This window comes from Ornithorhynchus anatinus, chromosome 8 (genome assembly GCF_004115215.2).
Source record: "Ornithorhynchus anatinus isolate Pmale09 chromosome 8, mOrnAna1.pri.v4, whole genome shotgun sequence".
Taxonomy (NCBI): Eukaryota; Metazoa; Chordata; class Mammalia; order Monotremata; family Ornithorhynchidae; genus Ornithorhynchus; species Ornithorhynchus anatinus.
In genome coordinates, this window is record NC_041735.1 from 55519488 (window position 1) to 55546865 (window position 27378).

The 27378-nt window shown below is 38.8% G+C and overlaps 1 protein-coding gene across 2 annotated transcripts in view; it reads left to right on the forward strand.

Moving 5' to 3' along the window:
• Positions 1 to 27378, forward strand: part of SKAP2 (src kinase associated phosphoprotein 2) — a 196753-nt gene that overhangs the window by 110675 nt on the left and 58700 nt on the right. For both annotated transcript variants that reach the window (XM_007667348.4, XM_016227361.3), the window contains exons 5-9: positions 13381 to 13458; positions 13855 to 13938; positions 24087 to 24211; positions 25087 to 25150; positions 25540 to 25677. In XM_007667348.4, coding sequence (XP_007665538.2) covers positions 13381 to 13458; positions 13855 to 13938; positions 24087 to 24211; positions 25087 to 25150; positions 25540 to 25677 — 489 coding nt within the window. The remainder of the gene's footprint in view (positions 1 to 13380; positions 13459 to 13854; positions 13939 to 24086; positions 24212 to 25086; positions 25151 to 25539; positions 25678 to 27378) is intronic.

Genomic DNA, 27378 nt, shown 5'->3' on the forward strand with positions numbered 1-27378 from the left:
TGAGTCCCGGAGAAGTTAAGTGACTTGCCCGAGGTCACACAGCAGACAAGTGGCAGAGCTGGAATTAGAACCCACGTCGTCTATCAGGCCTGTGTCCTTTCCACTAGGCGATGCTGCTTCTCTGCAGTTGTGTATCATCCTTTGATATTTAGTTCAGCAGACTCAGTATGCTTTGAAAATTGCATAAGACATGAGGGAACATGATTGTCTGTCCCAAGCTGCCAAATACTTTTAATTGAACTTTAATCCTCTAGGGAGTGTTAAAAATCCACATAATGTTAAGTGCTAATATTGGCACTGGAACCTGTACTTTGGCAGATATGCCTGTGTATATGTAAATCCATCCACAGCCTTGCTAATTCTGAGTATGTGGAAATTACCGTACTTTAACACTCCACCTTAGGTATGGAGTACTGAAGCCGGTACTGTACGAACTGGCTTCATTTCAGCTGGAATTATGAAACAATAAAAGAGATGAGTGATATTAAGAATCGACAAGGGCGGCGCTTCTCATTAATGCCGTGGGATTTTGTCTCACCCTTTGGCAACAGTGTATTCTATTTGTTCCAATGCAAATGCAATTGATCTGAAGAAATAGAAGTTCGTATCTTGTCACTGTCTAAATCAACTTTCTGCTTCTTATCTCCGATCTGGCCACAGGAATTTGAAAGGAGGACCTTGTCCTTGACTGAATGCCTACTAAAGTGAAAGCAGGATTTAGTGACAATTATAATTCATTTTTGCTACAGTGTGTTTTATTTTAGTTTGTATTAAACATCTGGTTAAAATCAAAGAAATGAACTTAAATATCCTTCTTGCCTAATAAATGTTTGAAATGTATTCTAATGTTTTAAAGCTGTATTTGGGGACATTGAGAAGGAGAAAAAAGGAAGAAAACTTGGATTAGAATTGCTGATCTGTATGCTAGAGCCAGAAAAATGCTTAATACTTTTGTTTTTTTAAAAAAAATGAGAGTCTCCTTACTAAATAGGGACAGGTGGCAAGTACAGTGAGTGATGGTTGGGAATGACCGTCTTGCAATAGCTCAGCAGGGAGTATTATGTGTAGAGTCAGAGTCTTAACTCTGAATTTTTCTGCCTTTGTTGATTTAAGTTATGACCATACAACTATTTAATATACAGTCATTCTTGCATTTAAAGCCTTTCCTTTATTTTAACTGCCCCTCAGTAACAGCTTTCATTAGAGAGTTAAGAACAAAGGGACGACTATGGATGCATCCTTTTAAAATATGGATTTTAAAATGTATATTTTGTACTCATAAAATATTTAGTAAGCCTTTTCAGGCCTCCATGCCTCAAGTGGGCTTTAAGTATCTGATTATCTTGTATCTATCTCGGTGCTTAACATAGTATTTTGGGCACATAGTAATCACTTTGTAAATATAAATATACAAGTTAGAAACGGTTCTGAGCAGTTATGAAAGTTAAGATATGTTTAAAAACATGCTTCATGGTCTATGATTAAAAGTATATTATTAAGTAATGCATATAGTGTTTTGTTATGCAGTTCAAAATGATACTTATTGCAGAAAAGCGAATGTAATTACATGCAGTCATAATCATGAACAACAGGGAGGAGAGTCCATTATATGTGGAAATTTAACTGAAGTCTTTAGTTTAATAGTAATGATAATAATAATTGTATTTGTTAAGTACCTACTATGTGCCAAGCACTATACTAAGTGCTGGAGTAGATATTAGATAATCAGGTCAGGCACAGTCTCTGACCCACATGGGTCTCGCAGTTTAAGGTGAAGGGAGAACATAGAGTTAATCCTTATTGTACTGCTGATGAAACAGAGGCACAGAGAAGTTAGGTGACTTGCTCAAGGTCACACAGCAGGCAGGTGGTGGAGCTGGGATTAGAACCCAGGATCTCGGACTTCCAGGCCTGTGCTGCTTCCATTCGGCAGGTAAAAGGGTGAAAGAATTCATCGTTAATTATGCTCCTGTCTTACTTTTGGCAAGAAGGGAACTGCAGAGCAAAATAACCCCTTTCTTGTTTTCTTTTGAAAAAATGTCAGTTTATCCATTACTAATGTGTTCCATGTTTGTGTTAGCCAAGGTTGTGTATCTTCTGTTTTTTTATATTTACTTGTCTTAAAGAGGTCATGGCTATATTCTGTGAATCTAAATTTAACCTTCATTACCGCTATGAGATCTGGCGATGAATGAAGTACATTTCCACGGAGATATAACGTATATATTTACAGATGGTTGAAGTGAAGTGCATTATCAATAGGCAATGAATATAAGCAGTAGTGGTGGGATTAATGCTAGAATCTTCTGCAGCAGCTCCTTCTCAGCTACTGACACTTTAATCCAGACAGCAGAGGGAGCACAAGTTAAGAAACAAACTGTTCTACCAGTCATGCTGGGATGACTGCCCACTCTGTGGGTAAAGCTTTAACAAAGGAGAGGATGTAACTTACCCTGGTAGTTTGTGCTTTAGAAATAACAGGGTTGGCACGGTTGACCTGTGTGGAAGAGGTGTAGAGTAAGGTAAATGATCCCAAAGATGTGGAGGTGGAAGAGACCATCACGTCTGATCCCAGCCCAGTTCTAAAGGGTAGCATCCATTATTCACTCATCCCTTCAATCGTATTTCTTGAGTACTTACTGGGTGCAAGGCACGTACTAAGTTACTGTCGTTATTATTGTGACAAATGGTAAAAAATTGGCTTGGGAAGGAAGGGGAGGAGAAGGGAATAGAGATGGATAGGTGCAAAAAGGAGGCACCGTTAATGGGCATCTTCTTGAGCAAGTTACTTTTTGGAAAATATATCCAAGGCAGGTTTCGTGACATACCAAATAGGGATTTATCTTTACTTTTTTAAACAAATTACAGTGAATTCTAAAATACTGTAGAGGGCTATGAACCCAGGTGTGTATACTTCAAATGCAGATACTAATAGTTAACGACCAGACAGAGAAATGGGATTGATGGCAAAGCAGTTTAGGCAAATCACTCACTCCTGCCTCTTAAAACCTCTGCTCTTATGCTGCTTAGATGATTGCCAGGGATAATAGAAGCACCAAAGCTCCAGTGAATTCCTATGGGCTTCTGTCCTTTATCTCCTCCACCAGCTTTTGTTGGATTAGTTGTTGAAGAGAGAGTTAAACCGGCAGAAAATATTATACTTGTGACAATTCCACACACCTATTTTACCTTTGGCCTTTTGACATTGGAGTAAGGCCTGCATAGATCATTCTAGCAGCCATTGATGAGCTCAGTCAAGCTCAAGTTTCTCTGCTTGATTTGGCCTGGCTATTTCTCCTTGTTTTAGTTCCGTGTAGTTTGGTAATTTAGTATCAAGGGATGAAATAAGCCAATTCACACATGGTTTTTCAAAGGAGAAATCAACTCTGAGCCTGACATGAAATCTTGAATTTCTGGATCATATTTCTGGAACATTTACACTAGCACATCTTTCTGATAATTATGGTAACTATTATCGTTCTTGGTTCAAGTAGACTCATTGGAGACTTCTAGGATTTTGTTGTAGAAGCCCTCTCATTTTAATAAAGGGTAATGGAATTAACTTTCAGATGTAATTTATATGTTCTCCAAGGGATTTGTAGCTGAATCTTATTTTTTCTTGTTAGGGTCTACAAAGAGCTGAGTGAGAAAGCAAGCCCTTTAGTGATGGAATTGTTGTTAAAATATCATGCTTATTGTTTTAGAGTTTTAATGAAAGCTCATTCCATGTTAAAATAGATTTTCGAAAGCTTCTTATGTCTCCTGACACACTGGTATGAGGAAATGTGGCTTAGTAGAGAAGCAGTATGGCTTTGTGGAAAGAACAAGGTCTTGGGAGTCAGAGGTCGAAGGGTACAATCCCAGCTTTGCCACTTGTCAGCTGTGTGACTTTGGGCAAGTCACTTAACTTCTCTGTGCCTCAGTTACCTCATCTGTAAAATGGGGATTAAGACTCTGAGCCCCATATGGAGCAACCTGATTACCTTGTATCTACCCCCAAGTGCTTAGAACAGTGCTTGGCACATAGTAAGTGCTTAAAAAAATACTATCATTATTATTATTATAAGTTCTTGTTTTTGGAATGTTCATCAAGCTCCTGAAAGCTTTTCATCAGTGAAATAAGAAAATAATAATTTGTCAGCTGTGCTAAGCCTTTCACTTTCAGAAAAAGAACTGTTAGAACACTAGAATGCTTATATAATTTATACTCAAGTTTCCTTCCAAGAGCATTCAAGGCCAAGAGGGTTTGGATAGCAAACTAGAGAACCGAATATAAGGAAAGTAGCTGCCTCAGCGGCATCAAAATAGGTGTATATAACTTTTCTATAGTTTAGATTGCTAGTTAAAGGATGATTTCCCCACTTTCTTGGATTGAAAGTTGATTTTTGTATATCAGACTGAATGATACATAATAACAGAGATAAGTTTTCTAATTCTCAGATGGGCATTTTTGCTGAGGGACAGTTAATTTTTTTATGGCATGCGTTTAACACTGTTATTAACACTGGGGTAATATAAGGTGATTCACTCTGACTTTGGAGATAGTAATAGTAATATTCCTGAATAAACCCGTTAGAACAGCGTTCTGCATACAGCAGACACTTAAAAATGCTATTGATCTGTTGACAGAAGCCGTCAGAGCTTTTCGGAAGCAGTTGAAGCACCTGAATTTCCAAGATATTTTACTTTTTTCCCCCTCATCATTTGAAGGAAGTGCAACAGTACTAAAGGGCTACACATATATTTCATTCCCCTTTTTCCATGTTATTCCCGTACTCTACTATTTGTCAGTAATTTGTAATTGTCTTTCCATTAGCTTATGTTTTTTGAGGGCAGAAAATGTGTCCTATATTTCTCCCCAGAGCGCTTACTATAGTAATGGTTTGCATTCCCACTGATTGATTCAAACTGTGACCTTTTGACATTTGAAAATTTCCCCACTGCCAACCCCTCAGCACATATGTACATATCTTTAGATTATATATTATAAATTACTTATTCACATTAATGTCTATCTGCCCCTCTTGACTATAAATTTATGGGCAGGGAACACATCTGCTAATTCAGTTGTATTGTTCCCAAGCACTTAGTACAGTACTTTGCACATAGTAAGTACTCAATAAATACCACTGATTGATAGATTTGTTAATTGAAACTATGTAGAGGGAGTTAACTCAATTAAAGAGAAGCAGCGTGGCTCAGTGGAGAGAGCAGGGTCGGGAATCAGAGGTCAGGTTCAAATTCCAGCGCTGCCGCTTGTCAGCTGTGTGACTTTGGGCAAGTCACTTCACTTCTCTGTGCCTCAGTTACCTCATCTGTAAAATGGGAATTAAGACTGTGAGCCCCACCTGGGACAACCTGTTTACCATGTAGCTGCCCCAGTGCTTAGAACAGTACTTTGCACATAGCTTACTTATGTGCTTACAAATGCCATCATTAATTAAAGGACCTGAAGTGCCAGGAAATATTGTGAGAAACCTGTGTCCCTTTAGGTTTGTTACATACCCTCCATTTTCCCATCTTAGTTCATATCTGCAGCAGGGGAATCACTTTCCTCTTTTCTAGCTCAGTCTGTCTCAAGATCAGCTGCGTTTGGGAGAGTAGTCCGATATTCTCCTTTAGCTATGCACCACCATAGCGTGGTGCCTAATCTTGACCTAGAATCCTGGCCTCTTAGCATTTTCGATGTTTTTAGAGAAAAGACTTGCAAATCAGCATTTCAGGGCAAAAGAATTGAACTCACTCCTGAGAATTGCTGTAGAGGGGAGAAGAGGTGTACTAGTGAGTCATTTCCTTGCCACTGTATATAGATGATATATACATCATATATAGCTGATGGAAGTAATCTCTTCATCACAAGATTTATTCTGGTCTAATCTCTCCTGCCAAAAAAGGGGGACTAGAGCCCTTTGAACTATTTGGAAAATTGTTCAATAATTTTTTTTTTGATATGTTCTATTTTCTGTTTAGGAAATGCAAGTACAAAAGTAGAATCATCAGTTTAACAGATGGTAGAACCCTAGAAACATTGAGAGCACCAAGCACTAGGGAATTTCAACAATGCTCCTGTATGAAATTGACCTATAAGCATTTATTGCTTTGTGTTTTGGAAGTCCACGGATGCTGAAACCATAGCTGGTTGGTGAAAGAAAAAAAATTCTGCCATTAAAATGATGCTTGACATATTAAAAATTTCATTGGTAATTTCAGTAGCAAATTTATCTCATAGTATTATAAAATATCAAGAAGTCAGAATGTAAGGGCAGCAGGAAGAACCATCAAGAATCCCTGAATCCAACCCACTAGAAAAAACTAAATACTAAGAGAAAAGAGTAAACTGAAAATGTGAGGGTGAAGGCTCAGTATGGGCATGGAAAGAGCATGGGCTTGGAAGTCAGACTCCAACTTGTGCCTACTGTATGACCTTGAGCAAGTCACTTAACTTCTCTGTGCTTCAGTTATCTCATCTGTAAAATGGGGATTCAATACTTATTCTGCTTCTTGAGATAATGTCCTGATTTTCTAATTCTTCTTCAGTGTTTAGAACAGTGCTTGACAGTAAGTGTTTAACAAATATCACAGTTATCATTATTGTTATATAATAGCTCAGGCCATTTATGCTCAGATATGAATACTCAGACTTGGTACCTGTTAAGACCTAGAAGAAAGTGTCAAGTAAAAAACAAAATGTAAATTACAAAAGAAAATGTAAGCTACACAAAACCTAGGCAAATATGTCAAAATAAAAAAAAAAACACAAATATGAGTATGTTTACTGCTGAAGAGGAAGAAATTTCATTTGGCTGAATTAGAAGTAGGGAGAAGTGAAAATGACATGAGTACATAGTAAGGGCTCAATGAATACCTGTGGTGAATTGGTGGATTGTCCTGTTCCAGGCATCTCAGAATTCCCAGTCTTACTAAGTCTCCAACTGATTGGTGGAAATGAGACCCCTAATTGACCTATCTTTCTCATATACAGATAAAAGAAACAGAAATGGCACTTAGCCAGAAAAACATAACATTTTTGCCAGACAGTTCCAAACTACGGATCGTTAAAAGGCACAAGAAATTCCATTCAAGGTCAGTTAATGGTGCAGCCACCCGACTAGTCTATCCCAAGAATGTGTGGTGGGAATGGTGAGCTGATGGCTCTCCTTTACAACCATTCTCAAGGTTAGGTATTTCTTCCAAATACTGCACCCTTTTGCCCTAATACACCATTCTGGACTTCTCCTCCATGCTTTTACTTAAACAGTTATTCCTCAAAGTAGGCCAGGAAGTTGTCACTGTTAGACCATTAGGTAGGGCATCTGGAACACAGGCTTTAAAATAGGCACAGAGTAATACCAAAATTTATATTGAAACAATTATTTTAAAATGGATAAAAGGTCATTTATTCGTTCTCCCTCCCACCAATCTATGTGATGAAACACTTATCTGCACTGTCTCTGTATGTTCCTATCTACGCTTTCTCCTCTCTCATTTACTAACCCACCCACTCTCTCAAATTTTCTTTTTATTAAGTTTCTTTTTCCTCTGAAACTGTCTCATGTTTTCTTTTTAGTGGCCCTTTGTTTTTCACTTTTACTTGAGGTCTGATCATTTGGATGTTCCCAATTGTTAATATCATCCTTATTATTAGATAATAATGACAGTGGTATTTGTTACACATTTACATGTACCATAATTGCACTGTGTGTTGGGGCAGATAAAATATGATAATAATAATTGTGGTATTTGTGAAGCACTTACTTGTACCAAGCACTCTTCTAAGCGCATGGTTAGCAACAAGGTAATCAGGTTGAATACATACTTGTCCTTTATGGGGCTCACAATATTGATCCCCATTTTACAGATGAGATAACGGAGGCCCAGAGAAGTGAAGTGATTTGCCCAAGGTCACACAGCAGACAAGTAGGAAAGCAGTGTGGCTTAGTGGAAAGAGCCCGGGCTTGGAAGTCAGAGGTCGTGGGTTCCAATCCCGGCTCTTCCGCTTGTCAGCTGTGTGACTTTGGTCAAGTCACTTCATTTCTCTGGGCCTCAGTTTCCTCATCTGTAAAATGGGGATTAAGACTGTGAGCCCCATGGGACAGCCTGATTACCTTGTATCTACCTAAGTGCTTAGAACAGTGCTTGGCACATAGAAAGCGCTTAAAAAATACCATCATCATCATCATGAGGCAGAAAGCACATTTCTTCCTCCTCCTTTGTTCTTATTTTCCCTGGCTATCTCCTTTCTGTTTTTGCCTCTTTGTTTCCATTTATTGCCCTATCCATTTAAAGTATTGTGCAATTTTTTCTCTTTTCTTTATTTTCATTATTGTAAAGATCTGTGCTCCCTCTAGCCTGAGCATACATTTTACTTTCCACCTGAATGAAAATTGGCACAGATCAGGGATTCCTGGGGCTGTCAAAAGACTGTTTTTACTGCAGCGGTTCAATTTTTGTCCCCATATGGACTTTCTCTTCTCCCTAAAATTTTTCCTCCCCAGAAAACATTTCCACTTTCATCTGAAGCCTAAAGCAGGTGTCAGTGACAAGGAGTGGTGTAGCCATAGGGATCCAGATGGAAACCTGGCCCGCCATCCCTCTCTATTTGGCCAAGCCAGAGAACCGTCAGATCCTTCATCCTGAGGAGCTTGCCTTAGTGACTGCTGAGGTAGTCATTTTTTATTGCCACATCCCACAACCAACACCTGAATGCTGACCTTTCAAATGTGCCTGAAGAGATTCGGACCAAGAATCTGTAAGGGCTGAAAGAAATTTGCAGGTCTGGATGAAGGATTGGATAACTATTATAGAGGTGTGGACATATGAAATAATAAAGCCCATAATATTTAATAATTGACAAGTGATAAGAAGTCAGGAATAAAAATTTGAGCTTCTGAAAATGTAACATTTAAACTGGTTACCAAGGGTACAGGTCAAAAAACAAAGCTGAATAATGAAAAACAGATGACTTAAAAAGAAAAAAATCTGAGTCTGATCCCTTGGCATGTAAGCACATTCCTGAATAAAGAGCCAAGAAAATGCAAAGGAAAGTATGACTGTAACATTAAATATAGAGCAAAATCGCCTGCATTTGTAGAAGACTCCTTTGCACATCACATCGCAAGTGGATATCTGAAAAGTTTTGCCACTTAGATCTTGAACTTGAAAAAAGCAATTTCAAATGGTGAAGGTAAAAAAAAAATTGGATCAGAGAGTGACCTGCGTAGAAATGGTAGTTGACGCCATGGGAGCGGCCTCACTGAAAGGCTTTTTTTCTTTGTCAGGGAAAATATAATAATAGAATTGAGAAAATCATAAATGCTCTTTGGGTCAAACCAGTGGCCCATAAAGTCTAAGGTACCATCTCCTTAGATGCTCCAGATGTGCTTGGCGGGAATTTGTAGTCTGTTGCAGCTGTAAACCTATGAGGAGTTGCTCTTATCTGAAGGAGACTAATCATTTGCCTAGTAGTGATTTAGAACAACAAAAAATATTCCCATTCCCTTGCCTGCCCCTACAGATACGTTGCTGCTCTTACGCTCTACATTTCTTGAGAGTTACCTGTTGAAATTTTGCCAAATTCACATCCTCTCAAGGAATTGTGTGATTGTTTGCCTTGACTTACACCTTCATAGATATGGATGTACTTTCTAGTATCAGTCTAGACTGTAAGCCCTCTGTGGCAGGGAATGTGTCTTCCAACTGTAATGTACCGAACTCTGCCAAGCACTTCACACAGTGTTCTGCATGCAGTAAGTATGCAGTCGGTGCCACTGATTGACAGATCCTTAAGTTTTCCTCCTAATAAGTTATAGAAGTAGCAGTAATAACGATTGCATTTATTGATTCCTCACAGGATGAAATGGACTGTACTAAACGCTTGGGAAGTACAAAAGAGAAAAGTGACTTGTTCCCTGCCTATAAGGAACTTCAGTCTAGCAAGGAAGACAGACACAAAAAAGGATTACACATGAGCAAAATAATAAATAACTTAATGTATCATTGAACAAACATATAAAGAGTACTGAGGATGGGTATAAAGAAGTACATAAATGCTAGAAAAGGGCTGGATTTATCGTAAACCCTTCTTGAGTCTTCTGTTATCCCTAGTTTTCCTTTTAATTGCCCAGTGAGACCTGTGGTATTTGTTAAGCGTTTGTTAAGTCAACTGTTCTAAACATTGGGGTAGACACAAGATAATCAGATTGACACAGTCCCTGGCCCACTTAGGGCTCACACTCCTAATCCCTATTTTACAGATGAGGTAACTGAGGCCCAGAGAAGTGATGTAACTTGCCGAAGGTCACACAGCAGACAGGTGGTGGAGCTGGGATTAGAACCCAGGTCCTTCTGACTCCCAGGCCTGTGCTCTCTCCACCAGGCCATGCTGCTTCCCCCATCCTAATCCTTAATCCCTTTTTGCACAACTAGTAAGGGGGTTCATTGATTGCCCACTGGGTGGAATGAACTTTATTAGATTGTTGTGTTATTATCAGTTAAAGGGATGGAACATACTAGTGTTGAATTGTTTAACTTTTCTGGCCTTCAGACAGAGGAAGTTTTCATCTAGATCCTCTTTACCTGACTGGAAAGAGGTATAAAGAGGCACTTATTTGAAGGAATGGTCTTTTAACTGTGGTTATAATTGTAGTTACAGTGTTTAACTGGGAAGAGAACCTTTAAACAGCCACTTCACGTAGCTACCAAATCATGCTGATCACCATTTCCCGCTTTACTTTCCATAAGCCCACTAAGTAGCTCTTAAATTGACAATAGTACCTGATCATTTCTACTAATTGTTCTAGTTCTGAATGGAGAAACAACAGAAGAAGCTACTGTCAGGTGACCTGGGTTTGATATGTTTTTTCCCGCATGTCTCAGTGGAAAGAGCACGGGTTTAGGAGTCAGAGGTCATGGGTTCTAATCCCGGCTCTGCCACCTGTCAACTATGTGACTCTGGGCAAGTAGTATAACTTCTCACTGCCTCAGTTACCTCATCTGTAAAATGGGGGTTAAGACTGTGAACCTCACGTGGGACAACCTGATTACCCTGTATCTACCCCAGCGTTTAGAACAGTGCTCAACACATAGTAAGCGCTTAACAATACCAACATTATTATTATTATTCAATCTAGGTGTCCAACAATTTATCCAAGAGTCTTCATGCTTCCAGGCATACTAACACTGAAATATTGCTCAATTACTATGTGCCTGAGAGGAACCCCAAGGGAAGCATTGCCATATATTTGAGCAGGAAGGAGCCTATTCGGGGATTAAGGCTCCCTGGGACATCTGGGCTCTTGTGGTTTGGGATGTAAGCATGCCCATCTAGACCTATTGTATTTCCCATTGCATAGATGTAAGCATGCCCATCTAGACCTATTGTATTGCCCATTGCGTTTGGAAATCCAATCACTTCTTGTGCTACCCTGGCTAGACATGGAGAGACTAGCAACTGTGGACAGGTAACGTATCTACCAACTCTGTTATACTGTCCTTTCCATTCATTCATTCAGTGAATATATTTCATTCATTGATTGGTATTTATTGAGCGCTTACTGTGTGTAGAGCACAGTAATAAGCTCTTGGGAGAGTACAATAGTCAATAGTATTTACTGAGCACTTACTGTGTGCAGAACGCTGTACTAACAGTAAGCCCACACATTCCCTGCCCATAACAAGCTTGCAGTCTAGAGGGGGAGACAGTCCAGAGGGGGAGAGTAGTGCTTAGTACAGTGCTCTGTGCACAGTAAGCGCTCAATAAATAACGATGGATGGAGAGACTCCCAAACTATATGGACGACCATGATCATGACTACTTTATATTAATGTCCATCTCCCCCTCTAGAGTGTAAGCTCATTGTGGGCAGGAAATGTGTCTGTTATATCGTAGTCTTCCAAGTGTTTAGTACAGTGCTCTGCACACAGTAAGCACTCAATAAATACGATTGACCGACCAACTGACTGATTACTTTGGATAACTGGTGCCCCTAGGACTTTAAATAGGCTACTGAATTCCACCGACCTTAGGGTTATTATTCTGATTGAATGTCTTAAAACTGAATTCCCTCAAAAATGCCGCCAGATAGACAGGATGCTCTTTGGTAGTTCCTCCATATTTGACAAAACACTTGAGACTATTACTAAATATGTAGTACTAGTAAGTATATATCACTTATTTAGTTATCTATAACCTTTCTTCAGTTTTTGTTCTTTACACAAATTATTTTCCAAAAAAAATGAGAGCACTTTCCCCTTTGAATTTTGATAAAATTTTGATTAAATTCAAAGGGGCAAGTGAGTGAATTCAATTTTTAAAGTAAAAATCCCATGGGCAAAATGAATATTTTTTTTCCAGTTGTGAAATTAGGTGAAATTATGAGTGTATTTGCTTTGAGAATTGCCTATTAGCAATGTAGAATGTGGTACTATAAGAGTATCTGATGTCAGGAAAGTGATCTTTAACCTTTTTATACTTCAGCCAGTCTTCCTGTTAAATATGAATACTTATATATGTTTATGAAATAATTTTAGATCTTTGGAGCAAAAGAAGAAATAAAATTCCCTTGTTCCATAGTATGAATATTGGAAGTATACTTTAGATTCATTCATCATTTAGTCATATTTGAGCACTTACTGTTTGTGAAGCACTGTACTAAGTGGTTGGGAGATAGTACCAAAGGTAGGAGTCTATCGGGGGTACGTATTGAGCGCTGCCTGTGTGCAGAACACTGAACTAGGAAGTTGAGAGAGTACCATACAGCAGAGTTTGTAGGCATGTTGCATGTTCACAATGAGCTGACAGTCTAGATGGGGTTACCGTAATATATTCCTTACCTAATACAGATAGGATTCCTTCACAGTAATGCAATTTAATAATAATAATAATAATGTTGGTATTTGTTAAGTGCTTACTATGTGCAGAGCGCTGTTCTAAGAGCTGGGGTTGACACAGGGGAATCAGGTTGTCCCACATGGGGCTCACAGTCTTAATGCCCATTTTACAGATGAGGTAACTGAGGCACAGAGAAGTTAAGTGACTTGCCCACAGTCACACAGCTGACAAGTGGCAGAGCTGGGATTCGAACTCATGACCTTTGACTCCAAAGCCCGTGCTCTTTCCACTGAGCCACGCTGCTTTATAGCATTGTTTATTCCATAAAATATATTTTGCTATTATAGTTTACAAGAGCATCTACTTTAAAGAAATGAAGCCAAGGGAGTTGAATTTGTGCAAGGTTGATAATTAAAAAGCTTTGGAATCAGATGATTGACTGATTTCTTCTAGAGGCAACACCATCCCTGAATATCCTCCAAGACTATTCATTTAGGTGCAATTGGCCTTTTTTCTCTAAATGCTTACCCACTTCTCAATTTTTCTTCCAGGAAACCAGTTCCCTCCCATTGCGGCTCAGGACCTTCCCTTTGTCCTAAAGGCTAGCTACCTTGAAAAACGCAGGAAAGGTAAGGTGCACTCTCCAAAGAATGGCATTTAGAGTATTTTCAGACTATGCCAACCCTTGTGTGTAAATGTACACCCATTTTTTTTTTGTAGATTTTTGAAAACTTCAGGCCATAAGAACACCCAGCAGTTACAATTTAGCATTGAGTCATTTTTATATTACTATAATTCATGCACATAAATTTAGTCTTTCTCTTTATATCTATAATAAAATTTTAAAATGGTGGAAAAATCTCCATATATCCCAGCTTCTTGGTTTCCACAACACTCTCTTTTGGTCCCTTTTTACTCCCAAGTTTCTTTTTATGTCTGATCATTTTAGAAGATAGAGATTAGATTTGGAGTAAATGAAGATTGTATTGTAACTTATAAAATATTTTATTCTGTCTTCACTGCAGATCACAGCTTCCTTGGATTTGAGTGGCAAAAGCGCTGGTGTGCTCTCAGTAGAACAGTTTTCTATTATTATGGAAGCGATAAAGGTATTTCTGATCAATAACCTTATGAATATGGATAAATAATTGAATTTGTTAATTATTACTTCCACGGTTGTTTTTGGTTTTCAAATAGAAATTTCACTAAGTGAAGGAAGGTCAGCAACAAACATATCAGTATTGTAATAACTTTATTTTAGATTGCTGTTCCGGAATGCCAAAAAGCTTGCAAATCTAGACTTCGGCATATCAAACGAAAAATTAATTTCAGTAGCAGGGACTCATCCCCATGGAAACTCTCTCCATTTAGCCTCCGTCATAAGGAGGGGTTATAAAAGCAACCTCTGACTTCCTTAATTGTCATAATGGAATCTGAGTGTGTGTGGAGGAGGTGGGGGGAGGGTTATGTCTATCGTAGCCAGGACTCGCTACTAAAAGTAATAAATTAATTTAGAAATGAGGCAAATAGGCATATTAAAAAATCAGGAGAAGTAATCATGGAGTGCTAAGTCTAAGGTTTTCGGGGAAACGTCTTCTCTCACCATATCTTTTTTTCTTCCCTGTCAATTAAAATAATGATCAATTTCTCTTTCTTTTAAACAGTGAACTAATCTCAGGAATCTGTGAAAGAAAGGGCATGGCAGCAGTGGGATGGGGGAATTGTGGGAAAGGTTGTAGCAGCTGAGAAGGGCTGTAGAGAAAGCCAAGAGCTTGAGGGAGGAGAGGCATGAGACCTAGTGAGACCTGAATGTTGGAAATTGAGCTGTTCCAGTGTCATCCTGGTTTGCCTGCTGCTTTCCTCGACATCTGGAGTGGTAGAGGCAGACTATATATTAATTAATCAGAAGTTGCTGTTGCGTGTACCTTGTTTTCCAACGAACAGTATCAGAAAGAACCCGGGTTTGGGAGTCAGAGGTCAAGGGTTCTAATGCCGGCTCCTCCACTTATCAGCTGTGTGACTTTGGGCAAGTCACTTAACTTCTCTGGGCCTCAGTTTCCTCATCTATAAAACGGGGATTAAGACTGTGAGCCCTGCATGGAACAACCTGATTATCTTATATCTACCCCAGTGCTTAGAATAGTGCTTGGCACATAGTAAGCACTTACCAAATACCATCATGAGCCTTACTACAATAACATAGTAGATGCTGTTACAAAGAGAAGTCTATTCCTTTGCTTTAATTTTAAGGAATAATTAACCATTTTCCACGCTCAGGAGATAATTCCACCAAAGGTTTTGGGCAGCAGTGTCCTTTTGTGGATTTTATCTAACAATAGTTGGAAAAGGCTTGTAGCGTGATAGCCTCGCTATAGTCCATTATCAAATTTGCTCTGTTTCCCAATTTCATATGCATGAAATATTTCCTAATCTGGCAATTATAGAGCTGAAGATCCCTTTCCCATGCTTATGCTTGAAAATTTGGTTTCTATTTCCTTGAATTGCACAATTCCCTTTTCCCTCTTTCTTTTGAGTCTCCACACTTCCCAATACAATTTTGGACATGGTATAATTTTTTTTTTTTTACATTATGCCTTCTATGTAATTCTCACCAGATCCTTTCCTTTCAATAACTTTTCCTCAGTTTTAGACAGCTTTTACTCCCACTTGTGTAGCACGATTACAATTACCTTCCTTTTTTGTGTTTACCCTACCTGGGAATTGTATGGCCCTTACTCCCCCCACCCCATTTTTCTCTGAGTTACACCTGTCTGATTTAGTATCTGAAATGTCCTTTTGGGAGATTAATACAACAGAACATTTTAAATGACCTGTCGTGGACCCGTATTGCTGCCAATTGTTAAGCTTTTTCTATGTTTGCGCTTTGGAAGGAGCTGTTGAGATCTATAAGGGTCATAATCCCCAAACTAAAGAAGGATTTAGACAAATGGATTAAAGTGGCCCAGAAGGAGCTGATATCATGTACCAGGTTAAACTGCACTTTGTTACTGTGTGACAGATGCATAGTTCACATTTTTCAGCCCCATTGTGCTTGCCAAACTACTTATTGACCCATCAGATCATAATGGTTTAGAAAGAGTAGTTTCAGTCTCTAGGGTAAATAATGCACTTACCTACATACCAATAAATATTGTCCGTATTTATTATTCATAGCCATTTGGGGCCTTAAGTAAAAATATATATGTACTGTACTTATTCTATCACTTTGTGAAACCCACATCCATTTCTCCTTTTCCTACCTTTTGTGTTAACTATGACTATTTTTTCCGAGGCCTTTCCAGTTACTCAGACACTAGTGGGGCAGAATGCACTTCTGAAATCTCCTTCTCCTCAAAGAACTTGGTCCTATTACATTTCCTTGCAAACATTTCTAATTTTGACTTTGGTTGTTTGGGATCCAGTTGGCGGTTAAAAAAAAATTGAATGAGTCAGATGGACTACATTTCTCCTCTTTCTACAGTTTCATACCACATCTCTTTTCAGAGCTCATCTAAGAAAGTTCATTTTGTTTCTTTTAAATCTGAGTTGAGTCGTCATCCACACTTACTGAGGCTACTGGATGTGAGACTGTTGTAGGAATGAGGAAACCTACAAAAGATATAATCCTTACATTTAAGGAGTTAATAGTGAATGATTGCATTAATGATGTGAATAAGTTATGAATCACTGGCAAGACGATTTAGTGAAAATTTTCCTCGAATATGAATTGGAAAATAAACTTAGGTGTTTGAAAGGACTTTTTAGTCAAATTGATAGTGAAATATGCTTTCAACTTTCTGCCTTAGATTTATTTTTCTCCCTGTCTTGTTTATGCTCACCAAAAAGTGTATTAGAGCCTGTGCATCTCAGCAGACACAGTTAAAGAAAGCATAATTACGCTTCATTGTTTGGGTCCAAAATTTTAATGTGTTTTGTGAATGCCCTCATTTAAAGAATAGTTAAAATATTGTAGGTTGATCTGAACTGTAATAAAATACATTTCTAAAGTGTGTAAAGAGTTAGAAATTCAGTTGTAAGCAAACTAATAAAGCAGTTATAATTATTATGTAGATTGAGAGGATCCATTTCCAGGATCAGACTGCCCCACTGAGATTTTGGGTAAATCCTAGTGAGTCAGTCTGGGCCATTATGGGCCTTGTTGAGAAGCAGCGTGGCTCAGTGGAAAGAGCCTGGGCTTGGGAGTCAGAGGTAATGGGTTCGAAGCCCAGCTCTGCCACTTGTCAGCTGTGTGACTGTGGGCAAGTCACTTACCCTCTCTTTGCCTCAGTTACCTCATCTGTAAAGTGGGGATTAACTGTGAGCCTCACGTGGGACAACCTGATTCCCCTGTATCTACCCCAGCGCTTAGAACAGTGCTCTGCACATAGTAAGCGCTTAACAAATACCAACATTATTATTGACCCCTGGCTCTGAGTTTGCCTACTCAAAACCACTGAGAATGACATGACAGATGAAAAGTGAAGAAATTAAAACTCCCTCTACTCCCTTAACAGGATTTCCTGTTAAGCAGTTCAGAACCAGACAACTTCAATTCACCAGTAGAGTTTCTTGAGTGATTATTGTGTGCAGAGCACTGTTCTAAGCACTTGGAAATCACGATAGAGTTAGTAGGCACAGTCCCTGCTCTCAAGGAATTTACAGCCCAGTGGGAAAAACAGACACTGAAATTACAAGTAGAAATCGGTATAGTGGGAGTGGCACTAACTGAAGTATTAATAGGCCACAGAGAGATCATTTGGGATAGTTGTCTGTGGCCTCTCAGGGATTTTATAGACATTGGAGAAGGCTTTGTGGAGTAGGAAGCAGTATGGCCCAGTGGATAGAGCATGGGCCTGGGAGTCAGAAAGACCAGGGTTCTAATCCCAGCCCCACCACCTGTCTGTTACGTGACCTTGGGCAAGTCACTGAACTTCTCTCGGCCTCGGTTACCTCAACTGTAAAATGGGGATTAAGACTGTGAGCCCTATGTTGTACAGGGACTATGTCCAACCTGATTAGCTTGTATCTATCCTAGCGCTTAGAACAGCGCTTGACACATAGTAAACACTTAACAAATGTCATCATTATTATTATTGTAGGAGAAGCGAGGCAGTGGCAGGAAATTGGAAAGGCCAAGTGGAGAGATGTGCAATGAAAGCACTCAAATGTCACATGGTTCTTTTGGAATCATAGAAATCCCCAGAAGCCTAGGGGCATGAACAGCTTCTTCTGCCACTGACTATGTGGATCCAGTGTTTCTTCTGCCCCCAAAGCCACATCATCACTGGTTGCCCTAGCTGCTTTCTCTAGTTCTGGTTAAAGACACCAGCATTTTATCATGTACGGTACTTTGAGGGGATGTAAAGTAGGCTCTCATTTCCCAACTTACATTTTAAATATCTGTCCAATGTGTTCAAAGGAATCGTGTGTGAAGAATCATTTCAAAACTGCTTTTGTTTTCTCCTGTGTAAAAGAAGTTGACAAATTTGCTATAACTTAGAGTGACTTAGTTGAGCAATGAACACACCAGTGTAAAAGAAGGAAGTTCTCTTTAGTCTATTTCTGATGATGTGTTATATCTAATGCAGTCCTCGGAAGTTAAATGTATTGGGTAGTGTGAGGTTTTTGGGTATTACTTGAGGACAAGGCAGACCTCAGGTGTGAATCGAGGACTTCATAACGCCAGTCCTACAGAGGTCTTATTTAACGTGTGTGCCAAAGGAGTTGTTATCAAAATATATATTTTGACTGTGGCCTCAGATTATGTCAGTTTGCCACAGAAGAAGAAGGAATTAAGTTTGAATGAAAACAGAAAGCAATAAGGCAGAGTGCAGACTAGAGAAACAGTGTGGCTTAGTGGAAAGAACATGGGCTTGGGAGACAGAGGGCGTGGGTTTTAATCCCGGGTCTCCCACTTGTCTGCTGTGTGACCTTGGGCAAGTCACTTCACTTCTCTGTGCTTCAGTTACCTCATCTGGAAAATGGGGGTTAAAAGTGTGAGCCCCACGTGGGGCAACCTGATTACCCTGTTTCTACCCCAGTGCTTAGAACAGTGTCTGGCACATAGTAAGCACTTAACAAATACCATAATTATTATTATTACTATTATTAATGGACTATGTATTATTCTGTGGAAGAGCTGCAGGTCGTGCCTAAATGATTCAAGGGGACCCCGGCAGCTAGGTAGAACCATCATTTTTGAGAATTAAAAAGCAGTATCTCTGTAGCCTCAAAGATATAGGCCATTCTGGGGAGTGAATACTGAGAGACCCAGTGGTTCTTCCATAATATAATAATGATGACAGTATGCTGATGTGGTCCCATGGCATGTGTAATGACTAACTTCTGTTTTTTCCCAGTTGGAGGAATCACAGGAGTATTTACCAAAAAGTAGAATTTAATGGGAGTATTAGCCTTTCCTCCAAAACCATATGCCATTTAGTCCTTTTCCCTCCCCACTACCTCACTGTCCTTGAACTACAATCGATTTAACACTTGGGGTGGAAAATGTGTGTGGCAGGGAATAAAGAAGCCTTTTGACTTTTATCCTCACATTGCATAATTGTCCTCATGAGAAGAAAGAATCCATGCATGTTTAAAATCCCATGCCACCAGAAAGTATTAGTCAAACTTCTAATTCCAAGTAAAATGCTTCTCAGCAACTGTTTTTAATTAAAATGGTAATGGTTTGACACTTCTTCCCAATATAACTCATTGCACCAGAAGTATATTTCAGATATATGAGCAGATATTATCATGTTGTAAACCAGCTGAACAAAAGATAATGTTGCTTGAAATAATCAAAGTCATTAAACTCTCTTTTACTGCATTTACCTTTGACCAGGAAGGTGGAACAAGTTACTAATCGGATTGGTTAAGTTCAGAGAAGGTTTCAGCATTGAGGGGTGTGTTTTCTTCTTTGTGCTGAAGTGAATAGCATTAGCAGTAATGTAAGCTCCACCTGTTCTCTGAAGGGAGAAGCACTCCTAAAATATAAATAACAAAGTGCATTATGCAATGTAACTGAGCATAGTGGCTGTCTACAAGAGGCTATGCTTTTAAAAAAAGTATAGTAACTAAGTATAAAAGTTCAAAGGTCTGAGTGGGTATTTGAAATAGGGAAAAGAAAAAGGGAAACAGTCCAAATGAGACTATTTTATCTCCTTAGATTGAACAATGTAAACATTTTGCATGGTATTTGCTAAGCACTGACTAAGTGCCTCACACCTTAAGCAGTGGAGTAGATACAGACTAATCACTTTGGTTATGTACATAAGTGTTGTGAGGCTGGGAGAAGGGATGAATAAAGGGAGCAAGTCAGGGCGACACAGAAAGGAGTGGGAGAAGAGGAAAGGAGGCCTTAGTCAGGGGAAGGTCCCTTGGAGAAGATGTACCTTCAATAAGGCTTTGAAGGGGTAGAATAATTGTCTGTCGGATTTGAGGAGGAAGGACATTTCAGGCCAGAGGCAGGACGTGGGAGAGGCTTCAGTGGCGAGATAAATGAGATCGAGATCATGTATTGACATCATATGGAAGCCAGTTAAAACCCGAAAGAAGAGCTTTTTTCCCAGCTCCAGAACCCATCACCCACCCCCATTGCTCAGAGCCATTGTTACCCTTCCTGACTGTTTCTGACTCAGACAGGGAATTTTAAAAAATTGAACCACTACCACTCTGCTTCCTCTGATATTACACCGGCCTACCACCAGCTCTCATGCACCCTAAGGCAGTTGTTAACCTTGCATATCATCTCAAGTGGTCCTTTGAGGTGGGAATGTCTCTCGGAGCAATCATGACCCTCTTTCTAATTCATTACTCACCAAGCAACTTTTGGAATCTAATTTGGTTTCCTACCGAGAAGAGAATACCTTGGTGTTGCATTGGATTGCTTCCTTGTAGAGCCTCTCCTCTAGGAAATTAAATAAATAGATCTTCAAGTTTAGTAATCTGCCTCTTGTGAGTTTGCATGAACTAGCAGGGCTTGAACTAACTGGATGTAGAACAATCTTCTCTGCTGTAAGAGGGGAAAAGGGCCGGTGGTGGAACCTAGTCCCAACCCTAGCTAGGAAATTATTTAATTGACACTTAGGGATCCGAATAAGTCTTCTGTAATCTTGGAGAGCCCAAATAGTCCAACTGGGGTTTAATCATATCTTCACAGGCAGAAAATCAACCGCCTAAAACAGATGAACCTGAAAACTCTTCCACGTGCTATTTTAGTAAGCTACCAAGCACTGAAAACATGTACACGAAATAAAGTAAGGGGTCCAAAACTCTGAACATTGACTTTTAGGCATTGAGTCACTTCTATTCCTCCTCCTTATCCCCTCTTTTCCCACTGCACCATCATTCATCTGCTTAGTTCCCTTTCTTCTTCTCAAGCCAGTCTACTGAATTGTGCCTCTTTCTTGTCCCACCACCAACCTCCTGTTCACACCCTCCTTCCTGCCTGGAATTCCTTTCACATCTGGGAGACCATTGCTCTTCTCACATGTTTTCTAAAAGAGCTTCCCCAGTCGATTTTTCATCTCCTCACCAACTGCCACTTCATAACTTAAATTAAACATTAGCACTTTGGATACTTACCCTCCCCATCCCCAAAATAGTACTATGTACATATCTTTATGTTCTATATTTGGAGTATGGCAAGAACAGGAAAAGTTCCGAGAGGAAGAGTACAAGCTCAATACTGATTTCCTAGAAGGTACAAAAGCATCTCACACCATCGATAGACCAGGGTTCTGACAACTGCGAAGCAAACATGGCTGCCCTCAGAAGTTCATCCAGACAGTTAAGCTGCTCCACCACCTTATAGTCACATGAGTCAGGGATTGAAGGTGTCTTTTCCCTTTCTTCTCCATCATCAACCATTATTATCTGTCTCTCCTCTAAGATCCTTGTGGACCGGGATCATATCTATCAGCTCTATTGTACTTTCACAAGGACTCTGAGTGTTCTGCACCCAGAAAATGTTTAATAAATATCACTGATTGGTAGTGGGCAGCCCTTAGAAGAGCTGCTCTTCTTTGCTGAAAACTTCACAGAGATTACAATACCAAGACAGTCTTGAAAACAGAAAGAAGCCCTGTAGGTGGTAAATCATCAACTCAGCAAGAAGCTATTTTAACATGCACACAGTGTGGAAGACGGTCCTTAGTTCTTTTCACCCACATCTGCACCAGTGGATAGAATTTCACTGTTGTAGCTTCATCAAAGATGAAGGATGGGCTGTATCTATTGCCCAAAAATGTGGCCCACAGATCATAGGTTGCCAATGAAGCCATGAACAGTTAATTTCTCGTGACAAAATGATCCATCCATTTCTTGGCTTACATTCTCCCCTGCAACCCTTCCTCATTCTGAGGGTGGCTGCATCTGCTTCATTTTATGCAAAGTAGATGCAGCCCTCCGGCTCCTGGAAAGTTGCTAACACAACTCTTATTTGAAGAAACTTGGATCCCCTTGGTGTATCTTGCATGTTTCATCTTTGACCCAGTTTTAGTGGTACATGAGTTTTCGTGGAAATATGTTTGTCAGTTTCTAAGAAACCTGTATCATCATAATGTCACTCCTTTAAAACTGAAAATTCTCCATTGTAGAAGTACTTGGCCAAATGCAATAAAGTATTGCATGTCTAATCATTTTAGTTTTATAACTCATTCATGAAACATACTTTCAGGAACCATGTAAAATGAAATTATAAATTCTTTTTTCAATTTTACATTCTTTATGGGTAACAGCTTCATCTGCTGATATTTTTTAATAATAGTAATGATAGTTATGACATCCCCAAATTGTTTAGAGACTTTGTTACAAGGAACCTCATGTGCTTCACTTAGGATATCATCTCTATGTGATATTTTAATACAATAGGTTTGGACTATATCATTTTTTTTTTGATGGGGAAGTTGACTTGGAAAACTTGTGATTTGTCTAAATTCACATGCTGAATTTAGTTAAGATGCTGGTACCAGAATTCTGGTCCTATTTTTAAGCCTCTACCTCCTGCCTTTAACTTTCATCTAGTGATTGATACTCTTGAGGGTGTACTAAATAAAATAAAAATATGGATCTTGTTCAGTACTTTTTTTGGATTTTGTCATTCTGCTATTGCATCATGATAATTATAAAATGCTTAGAAATCAGCTTTATTTGGAAGATTGGGCAAAGTGTGCATTTCTTTTGGGGTGGGGATTTTTGAAAGGTTTTTTTTTTTTCTAATGGTATTTGTTAAGTGCTTACCGGCTCTGTACTAAGTGCTCAGGTAGATACAAGCAAATCATGCTTACTATGTGCCGGGCACTATACTAAGCACTGGAGTAGATACAAGCTAATCAAGCTTTACACAGTCCATGTCTCACCAGGGACTCACAGTCATAATCCCCATTTTATAGATGAAGTAACTTGAGGCACAGAGAAGTTCAGTGACTTGCCCAAGGTCACACAAAAAGACATCTTAAGAAGCAACTAGTATCTTGGAGAACCGTGGTCCGAGCCACTATTGCTATATTGGGTATTCAGTAATGCTAAAGCAGAGGCATATTTTATATTCCTCTTCTGTGAATTCCTTTACGGTTTTCTACACCAAAACGTCATAGTTATGTGTCTTAACTATATTCTTCAGTGGCATATCACCTTAAGTTTCACATCAGTTCTTAGATTGAATTGTTATATTTATGAAAAATTGACGTAGCCTTTAAATTAGGTGGATAAAGGATGGCCTTCATGCACTTTAAAATTGAGCTTGAAGGTAGCTATTTCTTGAGGAGAAAATAGTGTTAAATATAGTGAAAGTGCTTAACAAGTTTTTGAGTAGACAGGTTTCCCCCCCCCCGGCTTACCAAAATGAAGTAGACACTGATTTATAGTGAGCTTCCTGAGCAAATTCCAAATTCCAGTTCTTGGCTTTCAGAAGGAACCAGTGTTGTATCAGACACTTCTTACTAAATAAGACCACTACTTTGTGAGCTCCATAAAACGTCCTTTTGAAAACTAAAGACAAATGAACAAAGCAGAACATCCTTTTAAAATCCCCCCCCCACCAAAAGAATCCCAAATGCACACAGCATTTTGCACAGTCTTTAAAATAAAGGAGATTTCTAACATTTTATAATTACCCTGACAGAAAAGCAGAAAGACAAAATCCAATTCCCTTCTTCATAAAACTGGGAAACAGAATCTAAATAAAAGATAACCTACTGAGCATTTATATTCAGTGTTGCAAATGAAGTTCTAACTTTGGTTTTATCTTCAACAGACAAACAACAGAAAGGTGAATTTGCTATAGATGGATACACCGCCAGAATGAATAATACCCTGAGGAAGGATGGAAAGAAAGATTGCTGTTTCGAAATCTGTGCTCCTGATAAACGCATCTATCAGGTTGGACTTTTTATGTCGCCTTGAAATTAAATTGATAAAAATGTTCCGATTTCATTTATTGGGACATTAACATTTCATTGCAACAACTTTCTCTGACATGTTAATGAAAAAACAACTGGTTTGCTTACATTGTACATTCATACAATAAGAAATACATTGAAAAAAATTTCAGATTAAGCTCAAATGGTATCTTTTTGTATTAGAACCAGCAAATACATCACTTTTATCTATCATTCACTCCAGTGTTAGCATTTTAATATCTATTTTAATAGGCCCATGTGATTTCTTAGAAGAATTATATAGTAACAAGGTTGCAGTTATCAAAAGAAAAATATCTGTGTGTTAAAATATATGATACTGCTTAAGGGTGTGAACGAAAAACCAAGGTAAAAGCACATATCTGCTATGCAATTCGAAGATCTATCAGCTAGGCATCAATATGGAATGTAAGTTTAATAAGTTTTAAATATCTGAGATTGCAGTTGAAAGCCAGTTAATTAAGTTGTCAGGTAGTGTGTTGGAATCTGACAAGAACATTTTTAAGAAAACTGTACCCAGCAGTCGAAAGAAATTCATGGGTGTCTTCTAATTGTCAAGGGCAAATTTTGTTCATCAGTTCTGGCTTTGACATTGATGAAGAGAAGCAGCTTTTTTCTGCACAGCTGCCAGCTGCTGATCAGAGTTTCAAATCCATCATCCTCTGCTTCAATTACATAAATTTGTCAAAATTAACTGTACATTATAAGAAGCATCCTTGCAAGAAAAGTACCAGAAGACATGAAAAGAATCACTAATGGTTCTTTGAAGAAGTGACAAGAATGCTACATTCCTTCTATTTCTGGTGTGATATTTATTGTGATGTTTTATTTTATTAGTTTACGGCAGCTACTCCCAAAGATGCTGAGGAATGGGTACAGCAGTTGAAGTTTGTTTTACAAGGTAAGAGCAATCAATAAGCGAGTTGCATGGTTTTTAATACTCCTTAAAGCAATTGTTCTAGTTTCTGTATAGAGGTTGGCTATATTAGGTTATAGACATATCCGAAAAGGAGCTGCTGACATGAAACATGTTAACATCATACCTCTACCTATTGTAAATCAGTATGGCTTCACGGTAAACCCAGCCTGAAAAAATATGATCTTTTTTTTTTCACACATTGTATGACTTCCAATAATTTGTCATATTTGAATGAGAAGCGTTTTTGTATTCCAGACAATATTATTTGACTCTTAAATTTCAATACTGTGTACATTTAAGGAAGTTCCTTATGAGGTTTTCTAAAGTTATTTTTGCACCTTTTAAAATTACTCTCCCTTTGTGTGTTTTAGACATGGAATCCGATATCATTCCAGAAGATGATGATGAAAGAGGTGAATTATATGATGATGTGGATCATCCTCCACCAATCAGTAGTCCACCAAAAAGCGACCAACCAATAGATGATGAAATTTATGAAGAACTTCCAGGTATTTTTGAGTTTTTATATGATGTAGGATGTTTAGAAATTTCTTTAATGAATCATTTAATTCAAGAGACTTGGCTTAAAACATTTCTTGCCGGTGGACACACTCTGTTCAGGGTGAGCAGGGGCATCAAATTAGGCAGAGATGGTAAAAATGATCCCTTGGGACTCTAGACTCATTAGCGGGGCCCTTGCTACATAATTTTTTAATTAAAAGATTGACTTCAGTTTTTTTTGCCTTCCAACACTCAACCATCATTTTTTTTCCTTTTGTTTTTTTTTGGTTATTCATCTTGGCATTTGCATTAACCAGAAGTTCTACATGCACTCCATATGTCATCAGCTTCTGCTTAATATATGATCTCATAATCCCCGCCACTACCCAGTATGTTGCCTTGGAGAAACTGTGTTGTTGGGCTGTAAATAAAGGCCCTGTGAGGCTTGACTTTGTTTTCTTTTGGACTGTCTAGCATCAATCTGATTACACGATCATTTCTTTGTCTGAATTTTCAGTAGTTGCCCAGTATTTACATTTCTTATATTAGATATAAATAATGTAAAGTGATCTGTTGTCAATTCGCCATATAATTTTGCAAATAACGGTGAAGCTGAAGGAAGAGGGTTGACTCAGGAATATGCGGGGGTGGGGAGGGTGTGTGTGTGTATGGGTGTGAGTGAGTACACCTGGGATTTTGGAAGACTAACTCAAATTCACAAGGTATATGATTTTAGGCAAAGTATGATAGCTTGTAAGGCATTTATTAGTTTGTGCTTCACCTTACCCTTGAAAAAGAATGCTATGAATTGTAGAAAAAATATTTAGATGGGCTATAGTTTACCCGTCTATTGCCCCAAACCCTCCTTTTTTCTAGTAAAATGGTTTAATAGGATTAACTTCATTTTTATTGCAATTGCGAGCCAATTGTGAACTTTCTAAATGATTAAATAGGCAATACATTTAAGGTGTTTAGTGAGCAGCTGTTTATCTGAAAGGATGATGGTAGTATTCTCACCAGATCTTCTGCAAAGTGACACTTGCAGGGATTGAATGTATATTGCAAGATATTGTTAAAACACCAATAGGGAAGGCAAGATTTGGGCATTTAGCCTCCCAAAGCAGGGAGAACATTTGCTAGTACACCTGCCTTTTTTTTTTTTGTGGCAGGAGGGAGGTATTTGTTAAGTGTCAAACACTGTTCTACCCTTGTTCCGTATGATGTCATCATGCTAATTTGGGGGCACAGGTAAGGTTCCATATGATATCATGCAGAAACCTGTTGGAACCCCTGTTTTCTAGGAGGACATCTTACCCCATTCCTCTTGCTCAATCAATCTTATAATAATAATATTGGTATTTGTTAAGCTCTTACTACATGCCAAGCACTGTTCTAAGCTCTGAGGTAGATACAAGGTAATCAGGTAGTCCTACGTGGGGCTTAGAGTCTTAATCCCCATTTTACAGATGAGGTAACTGAGGCACAGAGAGGTTAAGTGGCTTGCCCAATGTCACACAGCTGATAAATGGAGGAGCTGGGATTAGAACCCACTACCTCTGACTCCAAAGCCCATGTTCTTTCCACTAAGCCACACTGCTTCTCTAATGGAGCCTACTGCATGCAGAGCACTGTACTAAGTGCTTTAGAGAGTACACTACAACAGAATCGATAGACAAATTCCCTGCTCATAAGGAGCTTACAGTCTAGAG